Source organism: Falco rusticolus, chromosome 8 (genome assembly GCF_015220075.1).
Source record: "Falco rusticolus isolate bFalRus1 chromosome 8, bFalRus1.pri, whole genome shotgun sequence".
In the NCBI taxonomy this organism is placed as follows: Eukaryota; Metazoa; Chordata; class Aves; order Falconiformes; family Falconidae; genus Falco; species Falco rusticolus.
Window position 1 is genome coordinate 60,002,076 of NC_051194.1, and position 25,055 is coordinate 60,027,130.

The following is a 25,055-nucleotide window of genomic DNA, read 5'->3' on the forward strand; positions in this document are numbered from 1 at the left end:
GAACTCTTGTTATGAAGGCTAAGCAGCTGAGAAAAGGAAGAAAGCAAGCTACCAGAGTTAAGAACTGGTGTGTTCTTCATTATTCAAAAACTGTTGTACATACTTCACGTGATACTCACTGTTGTATCAGTTAATTTTTCAACTGAGTGTAGAGCTGCAGAAAGCATTTTAACTTCACTTTTCTTATCAGTACTGTGAGTGTCTGAATATTTGTTTTTCAGGCCATTCCAGTGACGGCAGCCGGCGTTCCTGTTTCAGACCAGCCCTTTACAAGAACAGGATTGCTTGGCTTTGTGGGTCCTGTAAGTGTGAATGAACCGTCCGGGGCTCGGTTTTGTCCTGACCCCAAATCTAAGTGGTGCCCCTGAATTCAGCAGAACTTTGTGTCAGGGCAGTGACCTCATACAGATCTTGAGAATATTGTTGGTTTTAGTCAGGCGTGTATCGCCAGGAGTCCGGAGCTACCCCCCTCTATTTATAATCTGTCTTCTTTACAGGACTATTTAGTGTTTGTGGTGGGAAAATTGGATGGCCTAATGACAGTGAGTGGCCGCAGGCACAATGCGGATGATGTGGTAGCCACCGCGCTGGCAGTCGAACCCATGAAGTTTGTCTATCGGGGAAGGTGAGTATGTTAAAAATGTCACCGCTACTGATGAGACTTTTTTACTCCTTTTTTCACCTGGAAATGATCGACAAGTAACACAGTGTACACAGAAGCTCTGCATGTGAATTGTTACACGTGTATTTTGTAGGAAGGGTGGCACTAGGCTGTGATATGCCAGGTGAGAACTTGGCTGTCCCTGTGAACTTGGCAGACACCCTCTGCATACATAATCGGTTCACATTCCCTTTCACGTAGTATAAACACAGATCTTGGAGTGTCAGTTTAAACCTTTCAGAGCTGCTCTGAAGACAGTCACATGACGCTTGTATGCCACATGTAAAACACAACTCCCCTTTGTCCACCTGAGCCTTTCATGCAGGGTGGCCAAGGGAAGAACTTTGCAGCACGTTTTGAAGAACAGACGAGGAGTGTTGAGGCTGCTGAAAGACTTTCAAAGACAGTATTTGTTGTATGACCAACCTTACTGCTCCTCGCTGGTCAATGGCTCAACGTCCAGATGGACATCAGTGATGAGTGGTGTCCCTCAGGGGCCCGTACTGGGACCTGTACTGTTTAGTATCTTCACCAATGACGCAGTAGGATCGAGTGCACCCTCAGCAGATTTACAGATGACACCAAGCTGAGTGGTGTGGGTGACACACCTGAGGGACAGCATGCCGTCCAGAGGGACTTCAGCTCCAGAAGTGGGCCCATGTGAACCTTATGAGGTTCAGCAAGGCAAAGTGCAGGGTCCTGCAGCTGGGTCAGGGCAGCAATGGAACACCTCTCCTGTGAAGAAAGGCTGAGGGAGCTGGGGGTGTTCAGCCTGGAGAAGGCTCTGAGGGGACCTTCTAGAGGCCTTTCAACACCTAAAGGGGCATTATAAAAAAGATGGGGGCAGACTTTTTAATAGGGCCCGTTGCAATAGGACAAGGTGTAATGGTTTTAAACTAAAAGAGGGTAAATTCATAAAGAAGAATTTTTTTACCGTGAGTGTGGTGAAAAATTGGCACCGGTTGCCCAGAAAAGTGGTAGACGCCCCATCCCTGGAAACATTCAAGGCCAGGCTGGATGGAGCTCGGAGCAACCTGATCTAGTTGAAGATGTCCCTGCTCACTGCAGGGGGGTTAGACTAGGTGACCTTTAAAGGTCCCTTCTGACCCCAGCCATTCTGTGATTCTATGAAGGTCAAGCTTTTCTCATTTTTGCATCACTTGTGCAATTCATGTATCATAAAAATAACAGCACATACCTGGTTGAGACATTATTAACATTTTACCTTAGAAGATGCAAGCCTAAAACTAATTTAAGTCACAAGTGAGAGTAAGTATTTTTCAGTGCGAGCACTACAGACGTGCTGGTCAGTAATTTGGCATAGTGGTTGTCTTTCAGAGGGGACTTCATATGTAGGTGCAATGAGTTTAGCGTGCATGATGGTTACATGAGCAAGGTTTGCACAGCCCCTGCACGTATGGAACCTGCCTGTGTTAAACACATGCTACATTGGTGACTGCAAATTTGACACCCAACAGAAAGAAGTTACAATAATGAACCTATTTTGTTATAAATTTGTCTGTGATTTTGCGATGATCTGGCATGAATAATGCTTGTGTTTGTTGAAACGGTACCACTAAAGGTTGCGGTCCTTTCCACATTATAATAAGCCATGCTATGTTCATCATATGTTGCATCCTATCATTCTTCTGTCCTTTGCGTTTTAGGATAGCAGTGTTTTCTGTGACCGTTTTGCATGATGATCGAATAGTGCTTGTGGCAGAGCAGCGCCCTGATGCATCAGAGGAGGATAGTTTTCAGTGGATGAGCAGGGTTCTACAGGTAGTCAGTCTGTCCTTTCTCTCTTTTCAGGTGAATAAGGCTGATGTATGAAATGAGAATATTAGAGCATATTTTTTTTTCCATAAGAAAAACCTATCAGTGTTACTACATAAAGTTGTAATAAGCTGACTTCAGAATGTATTTCAGGGTCAGTAGTTAACAGAATTTTGTAAAAAGTAGGATTTCCTTTCATAATGTTTTTTAACTTCATACTACTAGTTCTAAGGATGATAGTTTTTGGTTTAATTCTGCACATCTCTGCTGATTTCATACTGGCTGGGAGAGTTAAGTCTGAAAATGTTTAAGGGTATTCTTAGTGCCAAGTATCTAAAACAGACCCTGAAATCTTTTTATATCACTAACATCCCTATTCTAGATCTCCAACAGTAAGGTTAAAAACTCTACCTTGATTACTTTATTGCTGTTCTGGGGGAGGGGGCAGGAGGGAGGGGAAATCTGGCAGATTTGCATTTGAGGATTTTGGAATTAATTGAGCAGTTCTAAAGAAGGTAAAGAGTGAGAGCAATTATGGAAGAAGACTGGTGAAGGGACAACTGAAGGGAAAGCTAGAGAGAACAACTTAAGGAAGGATTCCTCTTAACAGTAAAGCAGTTGTGCAATAATGGCTGCTATCTACTTTCAGCTTTATAATCTTTTTAGAGGGAATATCAGGTAATAGAAAGGCTGTTTTTCATGGGAGAAAACACATATTTCTCTTTTTAGAAGTGTCATAGCTAAAATAGACACTTAAGTTTTAGACAGCAAGATGTTTCCCTCTATTTTTGTGGTTTTATGTTCTACTGCGCTTCTGTGATTGTGCCATACGTGCTAAATTTGCTGTGGTATAATTTTGGCTTTTTAAAATCTCTGCACTTTTTGCCCACTTTTAAGAGACTTTCCTAATCCCTGATGTGCAGGTGGCATCCCCTTGATAAGAGTGCACAAGCAAAGTCCTGGGTCTGCTCCTGCTCCCATTGAAGTCATGGCACAGCTTCTATGAGTTCAGTGAGTGCAGAATTGGACCCTTTATTTGCAAATTGTAGTGCAAGTAAAAATTTTAATGTTACTAAATGACTGAATTCAAATTCTTGCTCTAGCTACATCCCAGTTGATAATGTGGAATGTTTTTGGGTTTTTTTCTTTCTTTCTGTCAAGGCAATTGATAGCATTCACCAAGTGGGCGTCTACTGTCTCGCCTTGGTGCCAGCCAATACTTTGCCAAAGGCTCCACTTGGAGGAATTCATATTTCGGAAACCAAGCAGCGCTTTCTAGAAGGTGCTCTGCACCCTTGTAATGTCTTGATGTGTCCACATACTTGTGTTACTAACCTGCCTAAGCCACGACAGAAACAACCAGGTGAGTAAACCGGAGCGCGTTCCTTAGCTCTGCGCGTCTGTCTCCAAGGGTGTGCGTGGAATATGATCCAGGGGCAGTGTGGCAGCTCAGGGCTGTGCATGTTGGGTGGCTTTAAGCTGCCTAACTTGGCAGAGCTAGTGGTGATGTCAGAGCAGCCCAGAGCCCAGGGAGGGCGTTGTCTTATGCCTCAAATCCCAGGTAAACGCAAGGGCGTACAGCATGTACCCATTTCATGCTTCTGTAGCTGTGTTGTCAATTGTTCCTGTACTGACCACCTTGCAAAGGCCAGTAACTCACTCTAAATATAAAACAATAACACTGAAGTCCAGGCAGACCTCAATCTGCTGAATCAGTGTAGACTGATTTTTAATGTGCTCTGCTGATAATGGGCGGATTTTTAGTGTACCATACTAGCCTCTTCTCTCTTTTTCTGTGCAGTGTGATCCTTGGTTTTAGCTTTTCATCTTTTCAGATCTGTGTTACATACGGCATTTATAGTAATGTGCAGGCTGAATTCTAGATTATTACATGTTCCTTATATTACTTTTCCTCATTTTGCACTGTGTTTTTCAAAATGCAGATGTTGGTCCTGCTTCAATGATAGTAGGAAACCTTGTTGCTGGAAAGAGAATTGCACAAGCCTCAGGGAGAGATGTTACCCAGCTGGAGGATAACGACCAGGCAAGAAAGGTAACACTGATGTCCTGGTATTGGTAAATATTTGAATTGGCTAATTCAAAATGAGAGAAAACCACTTATGGTATTCTGCTGAAACTAAGCATGCTGCATTTTGAGTGAATCTGAGTGTCTCCTTTTTTTCTGTTTCAGTTCCTGTATTTAGCGGATGTTCTCCAGTGGCGAGCCCAGACAACTCCAGATCATCCCCTCTTCCTTCTGTTGAATTCCAAGGTGAGATGCACTTTAGGTCATACTTGGAGATTGAGATCAGCAAAACATCGTTTGGATTCTAAGAAAATTCCAGCTAGAAGTCTTTTCCTAAAACGCTTCAGGTTACTTTGATGAAGCAGACAAAAATTGCTCATTAACAAGCAGCAGAACTTTTCCACATCTGGAATTTCAGTATGTATTCTGCCTAGCTTAAAACATTGCAGTAGTTGCATTTCCTGCTGGAACACAACTTTTGTCATATTAATGGAAGCCACTACTCTGTCTTTGTCCCTGAGCACAAGTGTAACTGGAAGTTCGAGCTGCAGGACCTTTCAATTGGAAGATCTCGAGCCTAAGTAGAGAACCCTTGGGACACCTTTGGAGCCATATGGTTCAGGAGCACTGCCCACCCTTCAGGAAACACTGATACCTTGTCCTTGGCCAGGCTCTGCCCCCAAAAAGGATAGCACTTGGTCACTCCAACATGAACAAGCAAACGCCTCAGTTTCAGAGCACAGGCTCTACATACTTACAGGCTCTATATTCTTGATTATTCAAGGGCTGTCTGAGCCTTTATGACACACAACAAGGCAACAGTCACGTTTCTCAGTAAATGCATCATTTTTGCTCATAAGCCGTTCTGCATGTGACTTTCAGTAGTTTTGGAGCATTTATGTGTCTGGTGCATCCAACACTTTGTACAGGGGTGTGAAAAAATGTGCACTTTTCTATGTTCCTCAGTATTTCAGCCTCCGTGGGCCTGAGGAGCACTACTGCTGTGCATGTTTCAGAAAACTCAAATATTTTAGATACTTCTACTGCTGTTCTGGCACTTTTTTTTATTCCCCTTCTTTCTTTTCAGGAGGCAGAGTTGGTCAATTGTTTTTTTCAGCCTGTACTTGGTAGCTTCCAGCAACAATAACAGCCCAGTGACTAACTGGTCTGCCTTGTGCTGTGCTGTACTGCAGACATGTGAGACAGGGAATGTGCCTTGTGAAGGTCCAGCAGCAGTCCCTGGGAAGTGAAGGGTTGGCCTTTGGGGGGCTCATTCAGACAGGCGGGATGGTATAGGATGTGGTTTGAAGTTCTGACTTTTGTCATGAGACTCTGCTTTAGCGAAAGAAACTGCTTTGATATGGTTATTGTTAAAAGCCGCAGAATTGGTTTATTTTACTCTCAGAGTAAAATGGCTTTTGAGGGAAGTTTTCTAGTACGAAGAAGGCCCTTTCTTGGTCACTTGTTCAGGCCACCTGTACCCTTCACAAGGAGACTCTGCAAAAAGGAAACACAAAAATTAGGCACAAAGAAACTACCTGTTGGTGAACACATCTTAAAATAGCAGGGGACTAACGAGCTACAATGCTAAACATTAGAGTGTTCACAGGTCTCCATGAGAATCTCTTTTACACCTTTTCATGTCTAGATTTTTCTCCCAAGTCCTTGAACTGCTGCTGTTCCTGTATCAACAATCCACCGTATTTACTGTTCTGATTTTGCATGATTTTAGCTCCCAGGCTTTAACAACAATATCCTTAGTAAAACTGAGCAGTGCCAGTGCCATCCTGCATCAACTAGACCTTGCATCAGAGAGCTGTGCGCTTGGGCTGAGGATTACATGTGGCAGCTTGCCTTGGACTTGAAAGCAGATGCTTGTGTTGCAGACATTTGCTGTGATAATCCTTATCTGTATAGTGGGAGGCTTGATTCAGTCTCTGTGTATTTCCCTCTGAGGTGGTTGTCCCACCAGTTTTTCCTGTATCAGATTGTAGTCTTGGAAAAAAGGGTACATCCCAACCTCAGGGGCTTAATTAAGGCTAAGGCGTCACTTCCTAGGCTGGATAGCAAAGTGTGTTTTCTGTCTTCACATCTAAGGTTTTTGGTATCCTCATGACTTTGCAACTGCCTAAGCAATCCTAAGGTACAGCTGCTTCCATGTGAAGACCTCCCAGATGCATAGTTGTGGGAAATACACTTTCAGTAGACGCACTGAAGCAGAAGTAACAGTGCATAACAAACAGAGCTCAGGTTGCCTCTCTGACCCTTTGAAAGAGTATCTGTACTAAAGACATAGCAGAGTTCCCTTTGCACTTCTAAAGACTGCTGATTGCAAAAGTATGTAGAGGTTTGGCTGTGCATGGTAGAGCTGATGCAGTGCTCAGCTTGCTGCTAAAACAATTGTGTTCTTGCTACTGCTACTGTGTTTTCTCCCTTGGACGGTGAAATTTCAAATATTTGTAAGATACTCGTTTTGTGATACCAAATACATTTAGAAGCTGCTTTGCTCTCTGACATTCACAATAATATGTATAAAATTCTCTAGCATCCTAGAAGTTCATGGTACCAGCAGCATGGCTTCTGAAACACCAAGACAGAGTCTTTAAGTGTGCTGCACTGTTAAAATAAGGACAATGCAGTATTGCACCTGCAGCATGTACTTTGCGGAGAACAGTTTGAGTAAAGTTGTCTAATGTTGCTTCTCTTCTGTGCAGGGCACTGTAGCTAGCACTGCATCATGCATACAGTTGCACAAGCGCGCAGAGAGAGTGGCAGTCGCACTAATGGAGAAAGGGCGACTGAATGTTGGTGACCACGTGGCCCTAGTTTATCCTCCAGGTAAGGCAACAGACAGCAGAATCGGTCAGACATCACAAGAAAGGAACTAAGGGTGTTCAAACATCCGTTTAATATCATGGTATATGGCAGTGACTTGGTATTTCAAAGAGACGTCCTTTTTGGGTTTTTTATTATTAAGTTGCTTGTCCTAAGTGGCAAACTACATGTAGCAAACATTTCATCTGACTGCTCCAGATGTCTGGGCAGTTATGCAAAAGTAGGTTGATTTAAACCACATGAAAGATTCTCGATTTTCAGCCTCAAGAATGGAATAAAACTGCCTAAGTATCCTTGGGAAGCTAGGTGAGGGATGTCAGTGCACAAACACCCTTCCTTTCCTGAAAGGCTGTCTCCAGAAGTCAAATGTGAACCCCAGACTTGCATTACTAGTGTGTATTTGCAAATGTACCTCATGAAAGTTGGGTGATGGTGTATTTCAGAGTCATAATGGTGAAAAGCAAATGTATGCTTTTTAAAAGAGTCTGAGTTGTCATCTTCATAACTTACAATACCTTGTTTTGTTATTTTTGTCCATGAAAATATATCCCCACAAATTTAAAATTTGCAAGGTTGGGTTTTTTTTAATTAAAAAAAAGAAGTAATTTTTGCTAACCTTCAAATGCAAAGTTTCTTAACCTTATAGAATTGGGCATGGCCAAGAACAGCCTGTTGATTTGAAGAGACATTTTTGACAAGTCCTTACATCCTAATAAAATAAATCAGTGTGTATTTTGGCTTTGGTGAATGAGTTTGGCCTTTTGTTTTGATAAAAATGGCTTTAATTTCACAAATATCCTTTACAGGAGTAGACTTAATAGCAACTTTCTATGGCTGCTTATATGCTGGCTGTATACCTATCACTGTTCGCCCACCTCATCCACAGAATCTTGCTACCACTCTGCCCACTGTCAAAATGATTGTAGAGGTATGTATAAGACATTCCTAACGCTTTTGGTGGGTGTAAGATGGTTGATGCAGCCTGATAAATTGCTTTGCCACAGTCGATGTAAAATAAACTAGGGGTAAAAAAAAAAAAAAAAATCAGTATGCTGTGGCTGAGTCAATTAATACTTTTTTTCAGAAACTTGTTTAAAATGTTCTTTCTATTGTGATGTTTCCAATGTTTTTTTCTTCATCTGTTCAGCTTACTGTTTATCTCATCTGGATGGATGTGTGATCACTTGAGCATTCTTTCACTAGTTATTTATAAATGTTTTTAATGCTGTGTCTTTTACAGGTCAGTAAGTCTGCATGTATACTGACCACGCAAGCGATAATGAAACTGCTGAAGTCCAAGGAAGCTGCAACAGCTGTAGATATTAAAACATGGCCCACTATTTTGGATACAGGTATGGGATGTTTGCCTATTATCCAAAATTCAAATAGTCTGAAGGCTGATTTATTTATTTTATTATACCAAAACCGCCTAATTGAATGGATGTATCTTGCTTTGCATCGAAACAGCTGTCCAGAAACTATCAAAAGCACCTGGAGTTAATGCTGTAAAGATACATTTTTTGACCTGTGCTGTTTTTCCAAAACAATAATATGATATTTTTCTCTTCTTAAATAGATGATATGCCTAAAAAGAAGCTGGCTAGTATTTTCAGACCTACATCTCCAGATACGTTGGCATACTTGGACTTCAGCGTGTCTACTACTGGTATATTAGCAGGAGTAAAGGTAGAGTAACAAGAAAGATATTACTATACTTTATCTCCTTATATATAGGTATATTCCACATTTATTCCTCCTGCTAGAGAAGAAATACAGAAATGTAAACAGACCATCTTAGTGTTCAGAAAGCTTATTTTTAAGTTTGCATGACATAAAAATTTCTTGTGCTTTTTGGAAGCATTCAGTCTTACTGGCCCTATGGGAGCAATCACTTGAGGGGTCTAAATGGAGAGCGTTTGTTGGGAAGTTCATTAATGTTTTCTTTTGCGATTAATTATAGAGACGTCAGATGTCATTTGGCACCATTTGATGTCATGACAGATGTCATTTGCCACTAGCTTGAAAAGTACCTGTTAAATTTTGGGCTCGTTTGCCTTTTCCTGTTTTATTAAAGGTGCTTAAAAAAACTCAAACCATTACGTGTTGCCATGCCTTCTACGATAAACATTCCTATCAATTATTACATGATACCCTTTTTTTTAAAAAACAAAGTAGTCCCTGAGAGCACCTGGTTTTCTTTTACAGATGTCACATGCAGCTACAAGTGCCTTATGTCGCTCTATAAAGCTACAGTGTGAGCTGTACCCTTCGCGCCAGATTGCCATCTGCCTCGACCCTTATTGTGGCTTGGGGTTTGCACTGTGGTGCTTGTGCAGGTATGTCATTTGAGTCATAGGCTTTCCCACGTGTTCCCAGCCTTCTCTAGAATCCAGGGGAGCAGTTGTGGATGAAACCGTCAGATAAACCCAAATTAACCTTTTTATAGGTATTTCATAAAATACCTTTTGTGGTAACAAAATTCATTTAAGTTAGTTAGTTACTTGAGTAACTTGGGTTTTGCAAATGGAATTAATTAGATGCCAAATCCAAGAAAAAAAAAAAGACTTCACTGTCTATTTTACAGATTCCTTTTAAAATCTTTTGAGATTATACCATATCTTTTTAGAAAACCCGTAAGGTATTAACTGCAAAATTGGCATGTACTAAGAAATACTACTAAAGGAAGCAACTGAATGTTTCTTAAAATAAGTAAGATGTGAATTGATTCAATCAGATGGCTACTACAGTGCAGCACATCTTGCAAAGCTGCAAAATTTTCCCCAAGTGGAAAGGAAGTGTACTGAAGGAAAGCAAAACTTTTAACTTTGGTAACATCTGATGATTTATATCATCAATAAAGTGAGGGAGGGTCGAGGGAGAAGGAACCTCAGTGATGGAAGAATTAAAATCTAAATGGATTTAAAAGAATATTTTTAGGGAAGGGAATTAAATGTGTCATGCTTTCTGTAGAAGAGTTAATACAAGGTCTGTTGTGTTTCATCTGAGTTAAACTTAGTTTTAGTTTGAAAGACTTTTATTACAGAGTAACTCTTTTTCTATTTTATAGAATATTTTAAAAGATAAAAAACCAACCAAACTCCTCCTCACATTGCCCATAACAGAAACACATTAACTCTAGTCAGGAGAACTGGCAAGCCTGTTACGCTACCTGTTGAAAGCAATTAGAGATATTGTTATTTTTTTCAAGATGCATTGGTTTATCTAAGCCTGGTTTTATGGAGGGTTGTGTCACTGATTTTGTTGATAGTAACTGATCTAAAAAAACATCTGGTAATTTAAGACTGCATGGTCATGACATACAGTGTCTTGAAATGAGTATATAATATTTAAAAAAAAGTGAAAAGGTGGTGTGACTCTGAATTTGACTTTCTGTCCACTCATGTTAACTGGTATCCAGGTTAAGAATTTCACATAAACATTGTTTAAAAACAGACACCCATGGCAAAGGCTAGAAAATTGCACAAGAAACTTCAGTGGTGCAGTGTAGGTGTTAAAGACTCACGTCACTCAAAGCAAAAGGTGTATTTTCCCTAGAATGACTCACAAAAATAAGCTCAGTTACCAACGGTGATCTGTAATTGGAGTGATGTCTCAAATGTTAACATTTTAGTGTTGGAAGTTCTGTCTACTCAAGGTATTCAGTATTTGTCTACAGTTCAACACAATTTACTGAGGGCAACACACATATACTCTCGTTAAAGACTGTGGCATAACTCAAACCTGTGGTTCTTGGCTAACTAAGAGATATTTGCTCTCTGCCAAGAAGCTGCAGTTCAGATAGATACCAGGCTTACAGTTTTCCTGTATTTGCTTCATTTTAACTTCATGTAACTTTGGAGGTTTTTACACTGGCTTGAAGTTCTCATGTTTCTTTTTCTTCCTCTCCCTAGTGTATATTCGGGTCATCAGTCTATTCTAGTCCCTCCTCTGGAACTGGAGAGCAATGTGTCTCTGTGGTTGTCTGCTGTAAGTCAGTATAAAGTGCGTGTCACGTTCTGCTCTTACTCTGTGATGGAGATGTGCACCAAAGGGCTTGGAACACAGACTGATATACTGCGGGTGAGCAGACTTAATTTGTCAACACACTGATGTATAAATACATGTATCTTTCTAGAAATACTGCATTCTGGCTTGCAGAAGATGGGCCCTTTTGTGTTTCTGTGAAAGCTTTTCATTATGACTTGCTTTTTGGGAAATGTTGAGATTGCTGGAAGTTTCAGCTCTCATGTTTCTGGTGGGGCAAAAAAGAAGTCTGATTTGTGCCACCTCTGTGCTGCTGGATATTTCTGAGATTTGGGGGCAAAATCCGTAGCAAGCCTATCAACTTTTTCTTGTCTGAGACAAAAAAAAACCCGCAAACAAACCAACCCAAACAAAGAGACAAAACCCACACAGAAACGAAAAAACCCAAAGCCCCACCAAACCCCAACCCCAAAAAATGTCTCACCCAAAAAAACGCCCCCCAAAAGCTGGCAAGTCTCACCTGCGTTCAGATCACTTGACACCAAAAGTATTGAGTTCTAAAATGGATGTAATCTTCCTAACAGCAGCAATTAACACGCTAATCCATCAGTTTATTTTTGAGGGAGATCCCTTAACTGAAACTTGAAGAGGCGCCTCTGTCTCAATGGTAGGAGAGTTCCCATGGCTGGAGTAACTAAGCTGCTCAGGACTTCCCCTGGGAATGTCTGGCAGCTTGTTGCAGACAAGAAAGCGGCCACATTGTGCTTATTCTCAGCATAGACAAAAAGCTCTGTCCCTCTGTTCTCCTGGACCTCGCTGAAAGGAGTCCTGGCCCGCAGCCAGTTGCTGCAGGTTCGCATTCATGCTGATGAGAGCTATTAACGTCTCCAGTGCTCTGCTCGCATCTGAACTGCGCAGCACTGGGAGCAAGCGGGTCTCCTGTCAGCCCACTCCTGTGACACAATGACATTTTGTGGGTTTTTTTCAGCTCAAAATGATGAGTGACTGTGTTGCAGTTACATGATGCAAGTAGTTTGCATCTTGTGTGTCAAATGCTGCCATAAAGCTTCTTGGCACAATTTTGGAGGGTTGTCCTGGATGGATGGAGCCAAACTGAGTGCAGTCCATCGTCTCTATATTGTTCAACCAGTTCATGTCAGTTATTCTGGTGTTTTTAAAGTCCATCTGTTCCGCAAATTAAAATGGCTTATTTCTAAAATTGTTGACTCAAATTTAAATTGTTATTGTTTTCTTCATCCCGCCTCTCAGATGAAAGGAGTTAACCTGTCCTGTGTGCGAACATGCATGGTGGTGGCAGAAGAGAGACCAAGGATTACGTTAACACAGTCTTTTTCAAAGTTATTCAAAGACCTGGGCCTCTCTGCTCGTGCAGTGAGCACTACGTTTGGGTGCAGGGTCAACGTAGCAATTTGCTTACAGGTGAGATTAAACTGCTCATTCCATATACAGAATCTCTGGGAGCTTTTTTGGAAACCATGTTCAGCTTAATGTAATTTTTTAAAATGAACTAGAGCTCTGTTGCTTGCTGGTTTCATCACCCAAGTTGAATAAGCCTTGAAGATAGGGATTACGATAACTTCACTTTTCTGTATTAACTGACCAATTGATTTGCCTTTCTAATACAGGCAATCAGCATTAAGAAACTTGCTTCCTTCCTACTGTTGACGAGCAGTATTAAATGAAATATACAGCTTCCTGCTGATAAAAAAAGTCAGCCGTGCTATTTCAGCTTTTGTGGGATTCGTATTTTGCCTGTTTAAAAATAACTTGTGTATATGTGGAATTAAATGGAAGACAGAGTTCCTCAGATAAAACCCAGGGAAACTGACAAGGTTGACAGGCTTTTTTACTTTTCAAGAGTTCAAATTAGCATTATCAACATGCAAGTATGTTTGTCTCGCCTCATGTGAGAGTTGGATTCAACCCCCCCCCAATTAAAGGTATAAAATTGGAAGCTGTGAGGTGGAGAATATGCCCATAAAGTACACTGCCCTACTTCACAGACTGGAGATAATGACATGCTGTGGTCCAGACCTGCCTTTGATAGTTTAGTATTCAGTTGACGATAGTGTTGTATGTGTAATTTAACCAGATAAAATCTTAACTTTTCTTAATGAGATGTTTCTTCTCTAGTTAAGAGAAAAAAAAAGTTATTGCACAACTTACCTGAAAATCAGGTACTAAGCATGGTCTAGGAAATGGCAAAGCACCCTGGGTTTTGGATGATCAAACTGCTCAAGTTTCAGATGTGGCAACATGTAGCATTGTATGTGGGGAATTTCACAGATGACACATGTATTAAGTATGTGTGTAATTGTAAATTTTATTTCCCATTTTATTGGTATGAATTACACTTAAAAAAAATATGGTTCTATGAAGATTGCTACTGTACTTCTGTATAACTTCCCCCGGCCCCCGGTGCCCACCAGATGAAGGAAAGCATTTTTCCTTCTCAGAATGTATTTTACTGTTCTCTATTTCCTACAAGAGAGATGGTTTAGACCATGAACTTCTTAAATACGTTGCCATTCATAATTTTTTCTGTAGTTTCTATAGCTTCTTCACACATATTAAAGGCTAAAAGGTTTTTAACATCCCTAGATAAATGGTTATAAAGAAATGCAGCCAGAGAAATTTTATGAATCGGTAGACGGAAAAATAGGAAGGATATAGATAAAATTAAGATGACTGTAAATCAAGATTTTTAAATTCATTGAATAAAACATTTCAGATGCCATGTGTGAAACAAAAACTTTCCGAATTGCCTGTCTAAATAAGAATTTTAAAAGCCAGTTTTGGTTATTTGCTGTTCAGACTACACAAAGGAGTTGGGGGGAAACAGTTTTTCTGCAGAATGTTAAATGGCAGTGTGAAAAGTGCTTCAAGAAAACTGTGAAGAGTGCAGGGCTGCTGGGCAGCTAAGCTTCCCCTTCATTTTACACCTTTTTCATCTCTGTTCTCCATTCTTGAGCCCTTTTTTAGGTATTTTTTTTTAACCCCCTTCTGCCATTCTTCCAAAGTGATGCATGTATTTTGACTTTTTTAAATCATTGAATTTAAATGAATATAGCTGAATAACCAAACTGGAAGGGTCTTTGATACAAGTTAGCATGCAAATAGATATATAATGTCTTCCAACCTTATTGGACTAGTTTACTAAGAAGGTGTTTCTGAAGGTGCAGGCAGCCTCTAGATCCTTACAGGTAGAGGAGGGATTTATGGTTAAGGCAACGGGCATTACATATGATCTGCCTTAAACCTCTTCTTATTAACTGGGACTTGCATGTTTCCCAATGAACCACTTAAAAGTGCCGAGCTCTTAAGTAATCTGAAATGAAAATTCTCTTTTCACTCTAAAACAGTGTAAGTTTTGTTTTCTGTCTTACTGTGTGTATCTTATGTTTCCAGTGCCTCTTTGTTTGTATTTTCTTTTTTCCCCTTTCTCTCTGTTTCACACACTTTGATGGCCTCTGTTACTTCTGTTTGTGGTCCCGCTGTCAGCCAAACAGGCTGGGCAAGCTGGCTGAACAGGTATAGTGATGCATGTGTGCTTGTAATGTCCTAAAGTCAGTTTGGTTCAGTGGTATGACTCTATAGAATGAATGTATGCCGTTCGAGAGTTCTCATTTGACACAGACCAAGCAAGATATTTTTTTTTTCTGAAGAAGTTCAGCTTTACTCACAAAGAACACTTGCAGCTCAAGTACAAAACCTCTTTCTCAAACAAGCTAGAAAGGGGGTTATAGCAATGATTAAATTACTAAATGGTATATTCCTAAAGAAAAAGATCATACCGTTAATCTGGTGTGGCCATCAGCGTCGCTGAGCCTCAGCAGCACTACAAAAGTGAGTGTTGTTATAAAGACATTATTACTGTTCTCCAGCACTGCAATCTTGAGCTGATGGCAAAGCGGCCTCATTTTAAGTATTTCTAAAATGAGAAACTGCTAAGGGGGGGAATAGTCATTGAAACTCTGTGTAATTTTTTAGCTTAAATATGCATTTCCTAGTAGTTTCTAGTTGTCTTGAGGTTAAATTCTGCTGGGGGAAAGAAAAAGATCCCTTGTTCCCATGTTGGGAAATGGAAAACCTCTCACCAGGGTTGGTCAGAAGGTTTAGCCTCTGACTACAACACAGCTCTGCCTCTGCCTAGCCTGTTACTGGCAGGAGCCTTGAAAAGACATGGGTTGGTTAGAGTTGTTTTAGTTACGTGTCGCCATCTTTTTTTCTTTGAAGTTGACAAAACTGATACAAAGTAGAACAGTTAGGCTTTGGGAAGGGGATTAGGCCTGCACAGGTGCTTTGCACTTGCTATGTAGTTTTTAGAGGAGGTGCTTACCAAAATAAAACTTTAAAATACTAAAAACTTAAAGATTTGCCTGTATGAATACATCCTTGTGCATTCATTTACAGATTCCATAAAACATCAAAGCTTTACAGCAGTCACTCTAGAAAGGGCGGGCTGTTTTACTATACTTCGGCTAGATTAGGACAGTACTTCGTAAAAAAGGGAGAGGAGTTTGTGAGTTTATGTGGCTGTGAGAATGAAAGCAGGATTTTCTGGCTTCTGTTGAATTTGTTTCTTCCTCCTTATTCTTAGGGAACAGCAGGACCAGATCCAACAACAGTCTACGTAGATATGAGAGCACTTCGACATGACAGGTACAGATAATGTTAAATCATTAGCTATTCAATGAGTGTAGAGGAGAAAGTTCAGCCTCGCTGCATTGCATGGGTTTGCTGAAATATTCTTGGCAGCGGCTAATCCCTGTCACCGTATCCAGGGAACAACTCCCTAGGGAATGATGGCTGTGCACTCAAGTGGTCTGGCATCTCCACCTCTGTCACTTTTTCAGCTGTTGCTTTCTAGACCCTCACCTAATTTGCTGTCTGTTCATCAGTCATGTATAATCTAGGCGCATTAGCTGTTTCTTACCTAGTTACGCTGTTAGCAAAAGGTGACTTTGCCAACTGGCTGATCAGTCACAGAATCACAGAAGCAGTTTGGGTGGTCAGGATCTCTGGATGTCCCTCATGCAACCTCCTGCTCAAAGCAGGACCACCCTCAAGGCTTTATCAGGTTACTGAGTGGCAGGACCAGTTCAGTACAGGAAATCTCCAAGAATGGAGATCCTCCTCCTCTCGGTGTATGTGCTAAGACTGACACCCCACTCTGTGGAAGTTTTCCTTACTGGCATTTATGCTGCATATTACGTCCCTGGCTGCTTTTCCTTAAGGTTTGCAACTCTGAGAAATCTGGCTCCGTCTTCTAACTATCCTTTAGGTAGCAGAAAAAGTATAATTAGTCTGTCTCCCTTAGTCTTCCCCTCCCCACGCCCTTTAGACCAAAGCAACTCAATTCCTTCAGCCTTCCCTGATCCAATAAATTGATGTCAGGCCTGTACTACAGCGTATTGAAACACACACACACATGTACACACGTGTCATCTGGAAGCTTGCTGCGGATACACCATTCTATCAGACTTAATTCTGTAGTCATAATTTTCATATTAACTTGTTTCTCAGTTAACTTGGTCAATACAAGTGCCAGCTGCACCAAGGTCAGACTAAGTTTAGTAGAGTACATGCATATACGTATTTAGTTCTGTACTTATTTTAAGAAACATAATATCAAGACGGAGCATTTGCTTTTTTTTAAAAAAAAAAATAAATTCGTAATGTTAAATTAGGGGCTTGTTAACTGGCAGCTTTTGTGACTACTCATCTCTAATTTTTGCAAGCTTAAATATTAGCCGTTAGAAGACAGGCTATTCGCCATCATTTGCATGACCCTGATTTGGCCTCTGAACAGATCAGTGTAAACTACAGTCATTTTCTCCTTGTTTAATATATCGCTATGACTTCATGGTATATATTCCTGGTAAAAGCAAGTTCAGCCGTAGCCTCAAAGCTGCCACTGTGTTAGCCAGTTCTAGCCTATGGGTGTGGGGCTAGCGTAATATGACATAATATATAGGATCCATTTCTCCTGTGCGTCTCCTCCTATGGCACTCAGTTCTTGTTCCTTCTGCAAACGTGCAAATATGGAAGTCTTGAAGACAGCTAGAAACTCTTAACTGTTTTACTGCATTGTGAATAACTGAGCATAATTGGCTGGCATCGTTAACAGTTTGGCCAGTGCAGCTAAGGGCAGGGTAACACTGCATATACTGGAACACATCTGTTTACCTTCTATAAACTCATAAATCCTTGTACAAATGTATTCTCTTATTTTCTCAGGGTGCGTTTGGTAGAGAGAGGTTCTCCACACAGTCTGCCCCTTATGGAGTCTGGGAAGGTGAGAGACAGAGAGCAATCCTGCCTCCTCATGACCCTTACCTGGGTGGTGAGCTGCTTCAGCTGGGTCTCAGTACAGAATCCGTGCGACGAGCTTCATTCATCACAGTGTTATCTAAGAGAAGCACTAGAGAGAGCATAAAATGAACAGCTAGTTAAAATGAAGTCAGATGTATGAAGTGAAGCATTATGATATGTTGCTGCAACTGAAGAAAATCAAAGGCAAATTAAAAAGTACGGAAGGCATTTTTAAGGTGTGAAACTTCAACTCGGAAGCTGCAAAATAGCTGCTTAGAGTTTAAATGATTGAACAACTTGGCAGGAAAAGATAGCTAGTATCTATGGTGCAGAGAGGAGCAGAAAGGGAAGAACTGCACAGGCTGTTGACTGTGCCATGTGGCTCTGCATTATTAACTTTTCTTTTGATGAATTCAAGTTCTTTTAACTTCTGTTCACTTCTTATTCAAGATTCTTCCAGGGGTGAAGGTCATCATAGCGCACACAGAAACCAAGGGACCTCTGGGAGATTCACATTTAGGAGAGGTAAAGCTTTGATGCTGTTGTACTTTATCAGCAGTGATTTAATATGTAGATAAATCATGTTAGATAAATGCCTGCCTCTTGGTGGGATGGCCACAGTTGCCTTAACGTGGCAAGTGAATGAACTCTACAGCGAGCTGGAACTGTTTAAGTACTTGTATGTATGTCTGCACGGTTTCCTCCCTCCTCTGCCAAACTACCGCATGCCAGTACCAGGTGATCAGTTCACTAGTCTGTGAATATCTTACGTATTCCCATCAGTGGACAGGTAATTAATTAGCTGACTGGTTTAACCTTCATTTAATATACATCTGCATTTGTGTATACTAAGATGCCCAGCTAATAGAAGATTGCAGGTTAACTGGTGTTCCTTCCCAGTAAGCCAGATGCCTCTTTATTCATGTTCATGTTGCCTCTTTATCACCCCAATTACATGTATATAAAACACCTTCTTACTCTTTTTTTCCTGGTCATTTTCTGTGAGGCAGAAGTTAATGAATTATTTTAATAAAACTACTGGCATTTTAGAAGCAACAAAGTTGTCAGTGGAACAGATCTTTTAAATTAATAAATGAAGCTGCCCAGGTCTGGTAACATAACCTGTGTTTGTCTGGGAATGATTCCCTTTCGTTTGGTTGGATTTGGTTTGGTTTTTTTATCCCCCTAGATATGGGTGAGTAGTCCACACAATGCTACTGGTTACTACACTATATATGGAGAAGAAGCACTGCACGCTGATCACTTTACTGCTCGCTTGAGTTTTGGAGACACTCAGACCATATGGGCTCGGACTGGGTACCTCGGCTTTCTGCGCAGAACAGAACTTACTGATGCTAGTGGAGGTGAGAGAAAATAACTGTACTTAGAGAAGCACGTGTTTGAAACTCCTTGGGGTAGGAGAGCTAGCAAAGAGTAACCTGTCCTGCAAGTTCATCCTGATTTCCATCAAAATGCTGAATCTAACAGGAATTGTTACTCTCTGCATATTCATTGATAATAATGATACTGAGTAATAGTGCAAAATGAGAAATTTATAATGACCTTTTGGCAGATTCAGAAATCATGTTCATGTTCCTTTTATTTCCACTTAGACAAAATAATACATCTGTCAGAAGCACTAAAGCCTTTCTGCTCACTTTTCCTCTGAACCTCTTCCCTTGCAAACTGGATGCAGTATTTCAGTGCTGATCTAGAGAATACGAATAATGTTGTCATTCAGCAGTTTTAGGACATGCACAGATACCAGGGTTTTCTCAGCCTTTCAGAAGTTAAAGGTCTAGAAGAGTAACTTCTCCATAATTTTTCCAGTATAGAAAATAAACTGTTAATCTCATTTTTTCAGTCTAAGCCAAGATGTCTAAATTTGAGGAGTGTAAGCAGATGGAAGACAAACTATTCCTTTTTCTGTTGAGACAGAATATGGAGTAGGTATAAGTCTTGATTATCATGCATTTTTTTTAAGAAAAAAGGAATCTCTAAACATACCAAGAAAAGGAGTTTGAATGCTTATAACTCATTAGCAAATGTGTATTGCTAGTTGTCTGTGATTGGACTTAAATGAATGGTGGTATCTACAAGGATAGTGCCAGTGCCCCCTCATTGCTGTCAGGGATCATGAAGGGGGGGGGGGGGGGGGTTGTTACACTTCCTATAATCACTCACGGTACTATACAGAAAAGCAGCGTTCGCATTTCTGGAACATAAGCATCTGTTTGGGGGACACTGTGCATGTCCTTCCTACTTTTAGTCCTCCATTGTGCGAAGGCAGTAGAGTGAGCGAGGAGAGCAGTGTGTTGAAGGCGCAGGCTTCTGTTGAGGCATTACCCTATCTGTTGCAGTGGATACCAGCCCAGGGTTCAGAAACGGGGTGTGAAGTAACTGCTGGCCCTAGTCACTAAGAGAGGGTCACCCTCGAGTCCACTGTGCTGGTGTGCTGTTCAGCCTCCCTGGGGCCCCTGAGAACAAGAAGTGTGGGTGCTATCGCTCCGGCTGGAGAAATCCCTGCAGCCCACCCAATTCCATCTCCTCCAGAGCTGCATCCTGCAGACTTCCCTCTTCCACAGTCCGAGTGCCATCAGAGAGAAAAAGGTGAATTCTGGTAAAGACGCAGTCCTCACCAGGGATATGTGGTACCCGTATCCCACAGCTACCAGTGTAACACAGAAGGGTCCCGTCTTGGCACCAGGCCGTTCAACCCACTTAAGTACACTGAGAAGTTCTGCGTTGGCCAGCCCCTCCTGAGTCTCTTCCTGAAGGAATGTGGGCTCAGGCTATCGGTGAGAGCTGATGTAAGGTAGATCCAGCTCCCTGAAAAAGCTTCTCCTGCATGTTCTCTTCCTCTTCAGAGCTGGTAGAACATGATAGAGGAATGCTTAACCAAGGTGCTCTTAAAGTTTCCTTGCTTTCCTCATCTCTGATTTTCTAGGGTTTTACCTGGCCTCCAGGGCACATTGCTGCTTAATGCAAGGTTCTGCACAAGACGCTTTGACAGAATTGTCCTTCTGTCAGTGCTCAAAGTGAAATGGCTCCCTGTTCTTGAGAAAGCTGGTACTTGGCAGAAATTGGAATCTGTGAGTAGACATTCACAAAGAGAAGTTGCAGATGGCAAGGCACCAGATTACTACAGCAAGTTTTTGTGCCTTGTAGCTTTCTGAAAAATCACGTAACATAGAGATTTTTATCACAGCAATGTCAGTTATCCTTTAGTTTGTCAGCATTTGAGAGGCTGTCTATGTATGGTGAATTAACGCAGCAAGTATGCATGAAATACACTGCAGCTTCCCAGCATGCTTTTTGTCTCAAGTTACACGATTGAGCAGGATTATAAAATAGGTGCAAAAGAAAGCAAAGCTGAACTGGAGAGTTACAGGATGAATCTCCACAGGTGGCAATGTGGAGAGTGTGTCCTTCAAAAAGGGTCTAGGAAAGCTAAGGCTGAGGGAGGGGATAGAGCTGTTCTAGCTGCATTAACTTAATGTTAGTGGAGAGAAAGTTAAATTTGGAAATTGGAAGAGTATTCCTGTTAATCAGAGGAGAGAAGCTCTCTGGTAAGAATAGCAGGACAAAAAGATGCTTTAACAATGGATTTTGATTGGGTTTGTGAACTGAGATTATATTACGTGAGAGAAGGGGCAGAACTGGATGACCCAGAAATTCTTTTTAGTCTGGTTTCATTTGCTTGGAGTAAGTAAGCAGAAGTGTTACGTGACCTCTGAATTCCTTTCTCTCCAAATGGTAGAGCTTGATGTGTATTATAGACTCTTTCTCCTAGGAAGCACGAGGAACATCTTAGAACGTCAGGAATGAGCATGTACGAATGACCATGTTGGTTCTGTAGACCTGATGTTTTACACATCTGTGCTATATTGCAGAGCGGCATGATGCCCTGTATGTGGTTGGCTCTTTGGATGAAACACTGGAGCTCAGAGGAATGAGGTACCATCCCATTGATATAGAGACCTCTGTAATAAGAGCACACAAGAGCATTGCAGAATGGTAAGAGCCTCGGTATTACTTTTCTGTATCCTTGTATTCTAAAGCAGCAGAAATCAAGCTCTGTGGAACAGCATGCTAGATGGAGAGCTTGCTGTAGAGTGAACTCACCAAAATTTTGCTTAGAAAACTACTGCAGGGAGAGCAACTGAAATGTAATGCCCTTTTTCTGTCACTCAAAAAATAAAAAAAAAAAAAAAAAAAAGCCCACACCTTTATCAGAGTTGGTCTTCAAAGTCTGAATGAAACACAAAGAGGGTGGGGCATGAACAGGGCAGCAGAGCACTTGCAGGTTGTGCTGTTGACTGCCCTTACTGTGTCAGGACGAATGCACTTGGATGTAGTAAACACATCTCAAGGATTTCTTGAATGGTATCTTCTAACTTAAATTAGTCTCGTTTGGTCCTAATGGATGATTTACGCCATTTGGCTGTAGGTCCTCTTCAGTCTCAAAGTGGAAGTGTTTACTGGTAGGCTTTGGGAGGTTTTGGCTTTTCCTTTAATAGTTGCTGAAAGTTTACACAAGTACATTAATCTCAAGTGTGCACACACTGAACATGAAATCTTAATGGTTCCCGTTTTAATCTGCAAGTGCAAAGGACTTTTAAACACATGATTGTGTACATGTAAAAGAAAAAGACCTACTTACATTTTGTACACAGACGGTTACAAAACAAGTGGCAGAGAATATCCCAAGAAGTTACAGCTTTAAGACTCTTGATTTATGAGTATTCTCACATTATTGTTATATCACTTGTTCCCATTTGTTATATTGTTCAACTCCTTACAAAATCTATTTCCAGTGAGACTCTCTTTGATAACTAGCTTCTTTTGACTGTTGTGTTGGTTTTTTTCTCACCATTAATATTTGTATCATGCTGACAGTGCTGTGTTTACATGGACCAACTTGCTTGTGGTGGTTGTGGAGTTGGAAGGCTCAGAACAAGAAGCGCTGGACCTGGTTGCGCTGGTAACAAATGTGGTTCTGGAAGAGCATTATCTCATAGTAGGTGTTGTAGTTATTGTGGACCCTGGTGTTATTCCTATAAATTCCCGTGGTGAGAAACAACGAATGCACTTGAGAGACGGATTTTTAGCTGACCAGTTGGATCCTATTTATGTTGCCTACAACATGTGAAAACAGAAAATCACATCAAGGCTAAAGCACCAAAATTAAGGGCCTTTCATTTTCTGTGGTTTTAAAAGCTGTGGAAGACCTTAGGAAAATGGAGATACTAATCTTCACAGACCTTCATCTCTCAGATTGCATCTGCTTTCATAAGTCCATTGTAATGATTTCAGCTGTTTTAGGATGGAGAGATTACTGGAATTCCTGAAGGAAGCTTATTGGAACTGTCATGGACCAGTGTTTTTTTTACAATAATTATGAATGTCAGTACTTGATGCACTGCATAAAAGGACATAAGGCGGGGTAGGAAGAGAACACCAGCTGTGAGGAGGACTCTTGGAAATAATACTGAAAGTTGTGAGTAACCGTTCGGAGTTCACCCTCCGTGTCATTGTTTGCAATATATTGGCAGTATCTGGGTTGAGGCATAACTTTCAAGATTGCACACATCTCTACCATATTCTCTACTGTACTGAAAGGAATTTTGCACATATTTGAGATTTAAAAATGCAGCATTTTTAGTTTAAATCACTGACTTACCCCTATTCAGAAGAAACAAATTCATTCCAATCCAGATTCAATATAACAACAATTATGCTGCTGTTCAGCTTTTTTTTGTACCAAGCGAAAACAAATACTGCAACTGTAACAAGGTTACTCATCGTGCCATGCTGGACTCTGTAATGCTATAAACTTTATAATAAAATATAAATTAATATCCAGTTTTAACTACTTCATGCAGGAGCCTTTACTGCTCTTACTGTCGTAACTTCATGTTAAAGTTGCTTGTTTTCATAGCATTAGCTGTTAATTACTGCCCTGCATAACGCCAAGTATTTGAAAACTCATTCCAAAGCCAATAGTCTCTGAATGATTCGTAGAAATGTTTACAAAGCATGGTCTTACAATATTTTCCCTGAATATCCTGTGCTAAAATTTACGATAGTGATTTTTTTTTTTTTTCCCCACCATGGAAAAGTGTTAGTTAGCTTGTTATGCTGTGGTACAAACTTTCTTCTTTTTTTTTTTTTTTTTTTTTTAATTTTAGAGTTGTATGTAGGCAGCTTTTTTGTTCAAGCTGAAATAGCCAGTTGGTTGAGTCACACTTGACTAATTAAGGTTTTGAAGTTCCTGCCTGATCTAATACTGCAGTGAACCTAATTCAGAAAGAGAATGTGAAGTTACTCAAATACTTCAGGTATTTGAAGGCAAGCACGAGACTAGCAAATAATTATTTTTATAGAGTTGTTAAAGACTTTGAGCTACATGAAATTTTTTTAATAATGCATGAGTTTGGCAAAAGAGCCAGGTTTTTCTGCAAGGCAATTCTGCCCAGATCAGTGCCTAAGAAAGATGGATGTCCGTCTCCCGATACAAGGATATCAAATTGACTCCTGGTCAGATAGACTATAAAATCTTCAACAAAAAGCTTTCGTATATAGTAGTTCTGTGCCCTACTTGTGTTTGGCTGTGGTGTATTATACAGCTGCATACTCTATTATGACTGTAATTATGTACAGAACTTGTGTAACTTATTAAGTACAGCAACCTCTTGCAGTGGACTTCGGGATGCCCCTCACAACAAGACAGCTGGCAAAAGGAAAGAACTACCTAACCCCCATTTTAATGTTGTAGTTTTTTAGCAAATAAAGCATTGTAAGATTTTTGTATTGAGATATTGATGACAGTGAGACAAGTTGCCTTGTAAAGTAAATCTAAAACAAAAAGCACATTAAACATTTCAAAACAGCTCTTGAAAATCTGACTTGCTCAATGTTGAAACTGACGCTGTTGGAGAAGCTTAGCTTTCTTAACGCCCTTTTCCCCGGTGTTTTGGTCAGTTTAATGTCTGAGGAGCTTTTACTGGTCAATTTCATTCCGGTTGCTTTATAATTAAAGCAACTGCACATCCTCAAGGCCTGGATGTTCCCGCATTGTGTGTATTTCCAGTACCCCATGGCAGTGCTCTCCGGGCTCTGGCTTACCTGCCCTGCCCGTGGGCCCTCCCCGCCGCAGCGGGCACCGGGCCCACACCGAGGTCTCTGGGAACGGGGGCAGCGGGGGTCACGCCCCTCCGCAGCGCGGTGCTGCTCGTCTCGCACAGCGCAGCCCCGGCCGAGGCCCGGAAAGCCCAGCTGGCTCCGCGCAGCGGGGAGACGGGAGCAGCCCGGCACCAGGGCGCTGCCCAGAGCCGCTGCCGGCCCGCCCGGCAGGGAGCGCAGCCGCCCCGCAGAGCGACAAGATGGCGGCCGCTGCCTCGGGGCGGCGTTACCCCGCGCTTCCTGACGTCAGCA

The 25,055-nt window shown here is 41.2% G+C and overlaps 1 protein-coding gene and 1 long non-coding RNA gene across 5 annotated transcripts in view; one reads left to right on the forward strand and one right to left on the reverse strand.

Moving 5' to 3' along the window:
- The window catches only part of DIP2A (disco interacting protein 2 homolog A), a 121,876-nt gene extending 97,364 nt beyond the window's left edge, over positions 1-24,512 (forward strand). Inside the window, exons 20-39 of one of the 3 annotated variants that reach the window (XM_037398581.1) lie at positions 222-302; positions 498-625; positions 2,329-2,443; positions 3,599-3,800; positions 4,381-4,490; positions 4,629-4,709; positions 7,178-7,301; positions 8,105-8,226; positions 8,539-8,650; positions 8,875-8,984; positions 9,504-9,634; positions 11,210-11,378; positions 12,552-12,722; positions 14,805-14,834; positions 15,904-15,965; positions 17,544-17,601; positions 18,069-18,143; positions 18,808-18,982; positions 21,512-21,635; positions 22,518-24,512. In XM_037398581.1, coding sequence (XP_037254478.1) covers positions 222-302; positions 498-625; positions 2,329-2,443; positions 3,599-3,800; positions 4,381-4,490; positions 4,629-4,709; positions 7,178-7,301; positions 8,105-8,226; positions 8,539-8,650; positions 8,875-8,984; positions 9,504-9,634; positions 11,210-11,378; positions 12,552-12,722; positions 14,805-14,834; positions 15,904-15,965; positions 17,544-17,601; positions 18,069-18,143; positions 18,808-18,982; positions 21,512-21,635; positions 22,518-22,770 — 2,433 coding nt within the window. In that variant the 3' untranslated portion in view covers positions 22,771-24,512. Of the gene's footprint in view, positions 1-221; positions 303-497; positions 626-2,328; positions 2,444-3,360; positions 3,449-3,598; positions 3,801-4,380; positions 4,491-4,628; positions 4,710-7,177; positions 7,302-8,104; positions 8,227-8,538; positions 8,651-8,874; positions 8,985-9,503; positions 9,635-11,209; positions 11,379-12,551; positions 12,723-14,804; positions 14,835-15,903; positions 15,966-17,543; positions 17,602-18,068; positions 18,144-18,807; positions 18,983-21,511; positions 21,636-22,517 lie in introns of those variants that run through there. The other 2 variants (XM_037398582.1, XR_005105950.1) reach the window with 2 other exon arrangements.
- LOC119152857 lies at positions 5,828-25,032 on the reverse strand. Of its 2 annotated transcripts, none has more exons than XR_005105951.1 (4): positions 24,747-25,032; positions 19,182-21,601; positions 17,643-17,727; positions 5,828-5,960 (listed from the first exon to the last, which is right to left on the reverse strand). It is a non-coding gene; the product is annotated as an uncharacterized LOC119152857 (long non-coding RNA). The 2 variants fall into 2 exon arrangements; XR_005105952.1 differs by lacking the exon at positions 24,747-25,032 and adding an exon at positions 21,846-22,014.
- Positions 25,033-25,055: the final 23 nt, after the last annotated feature.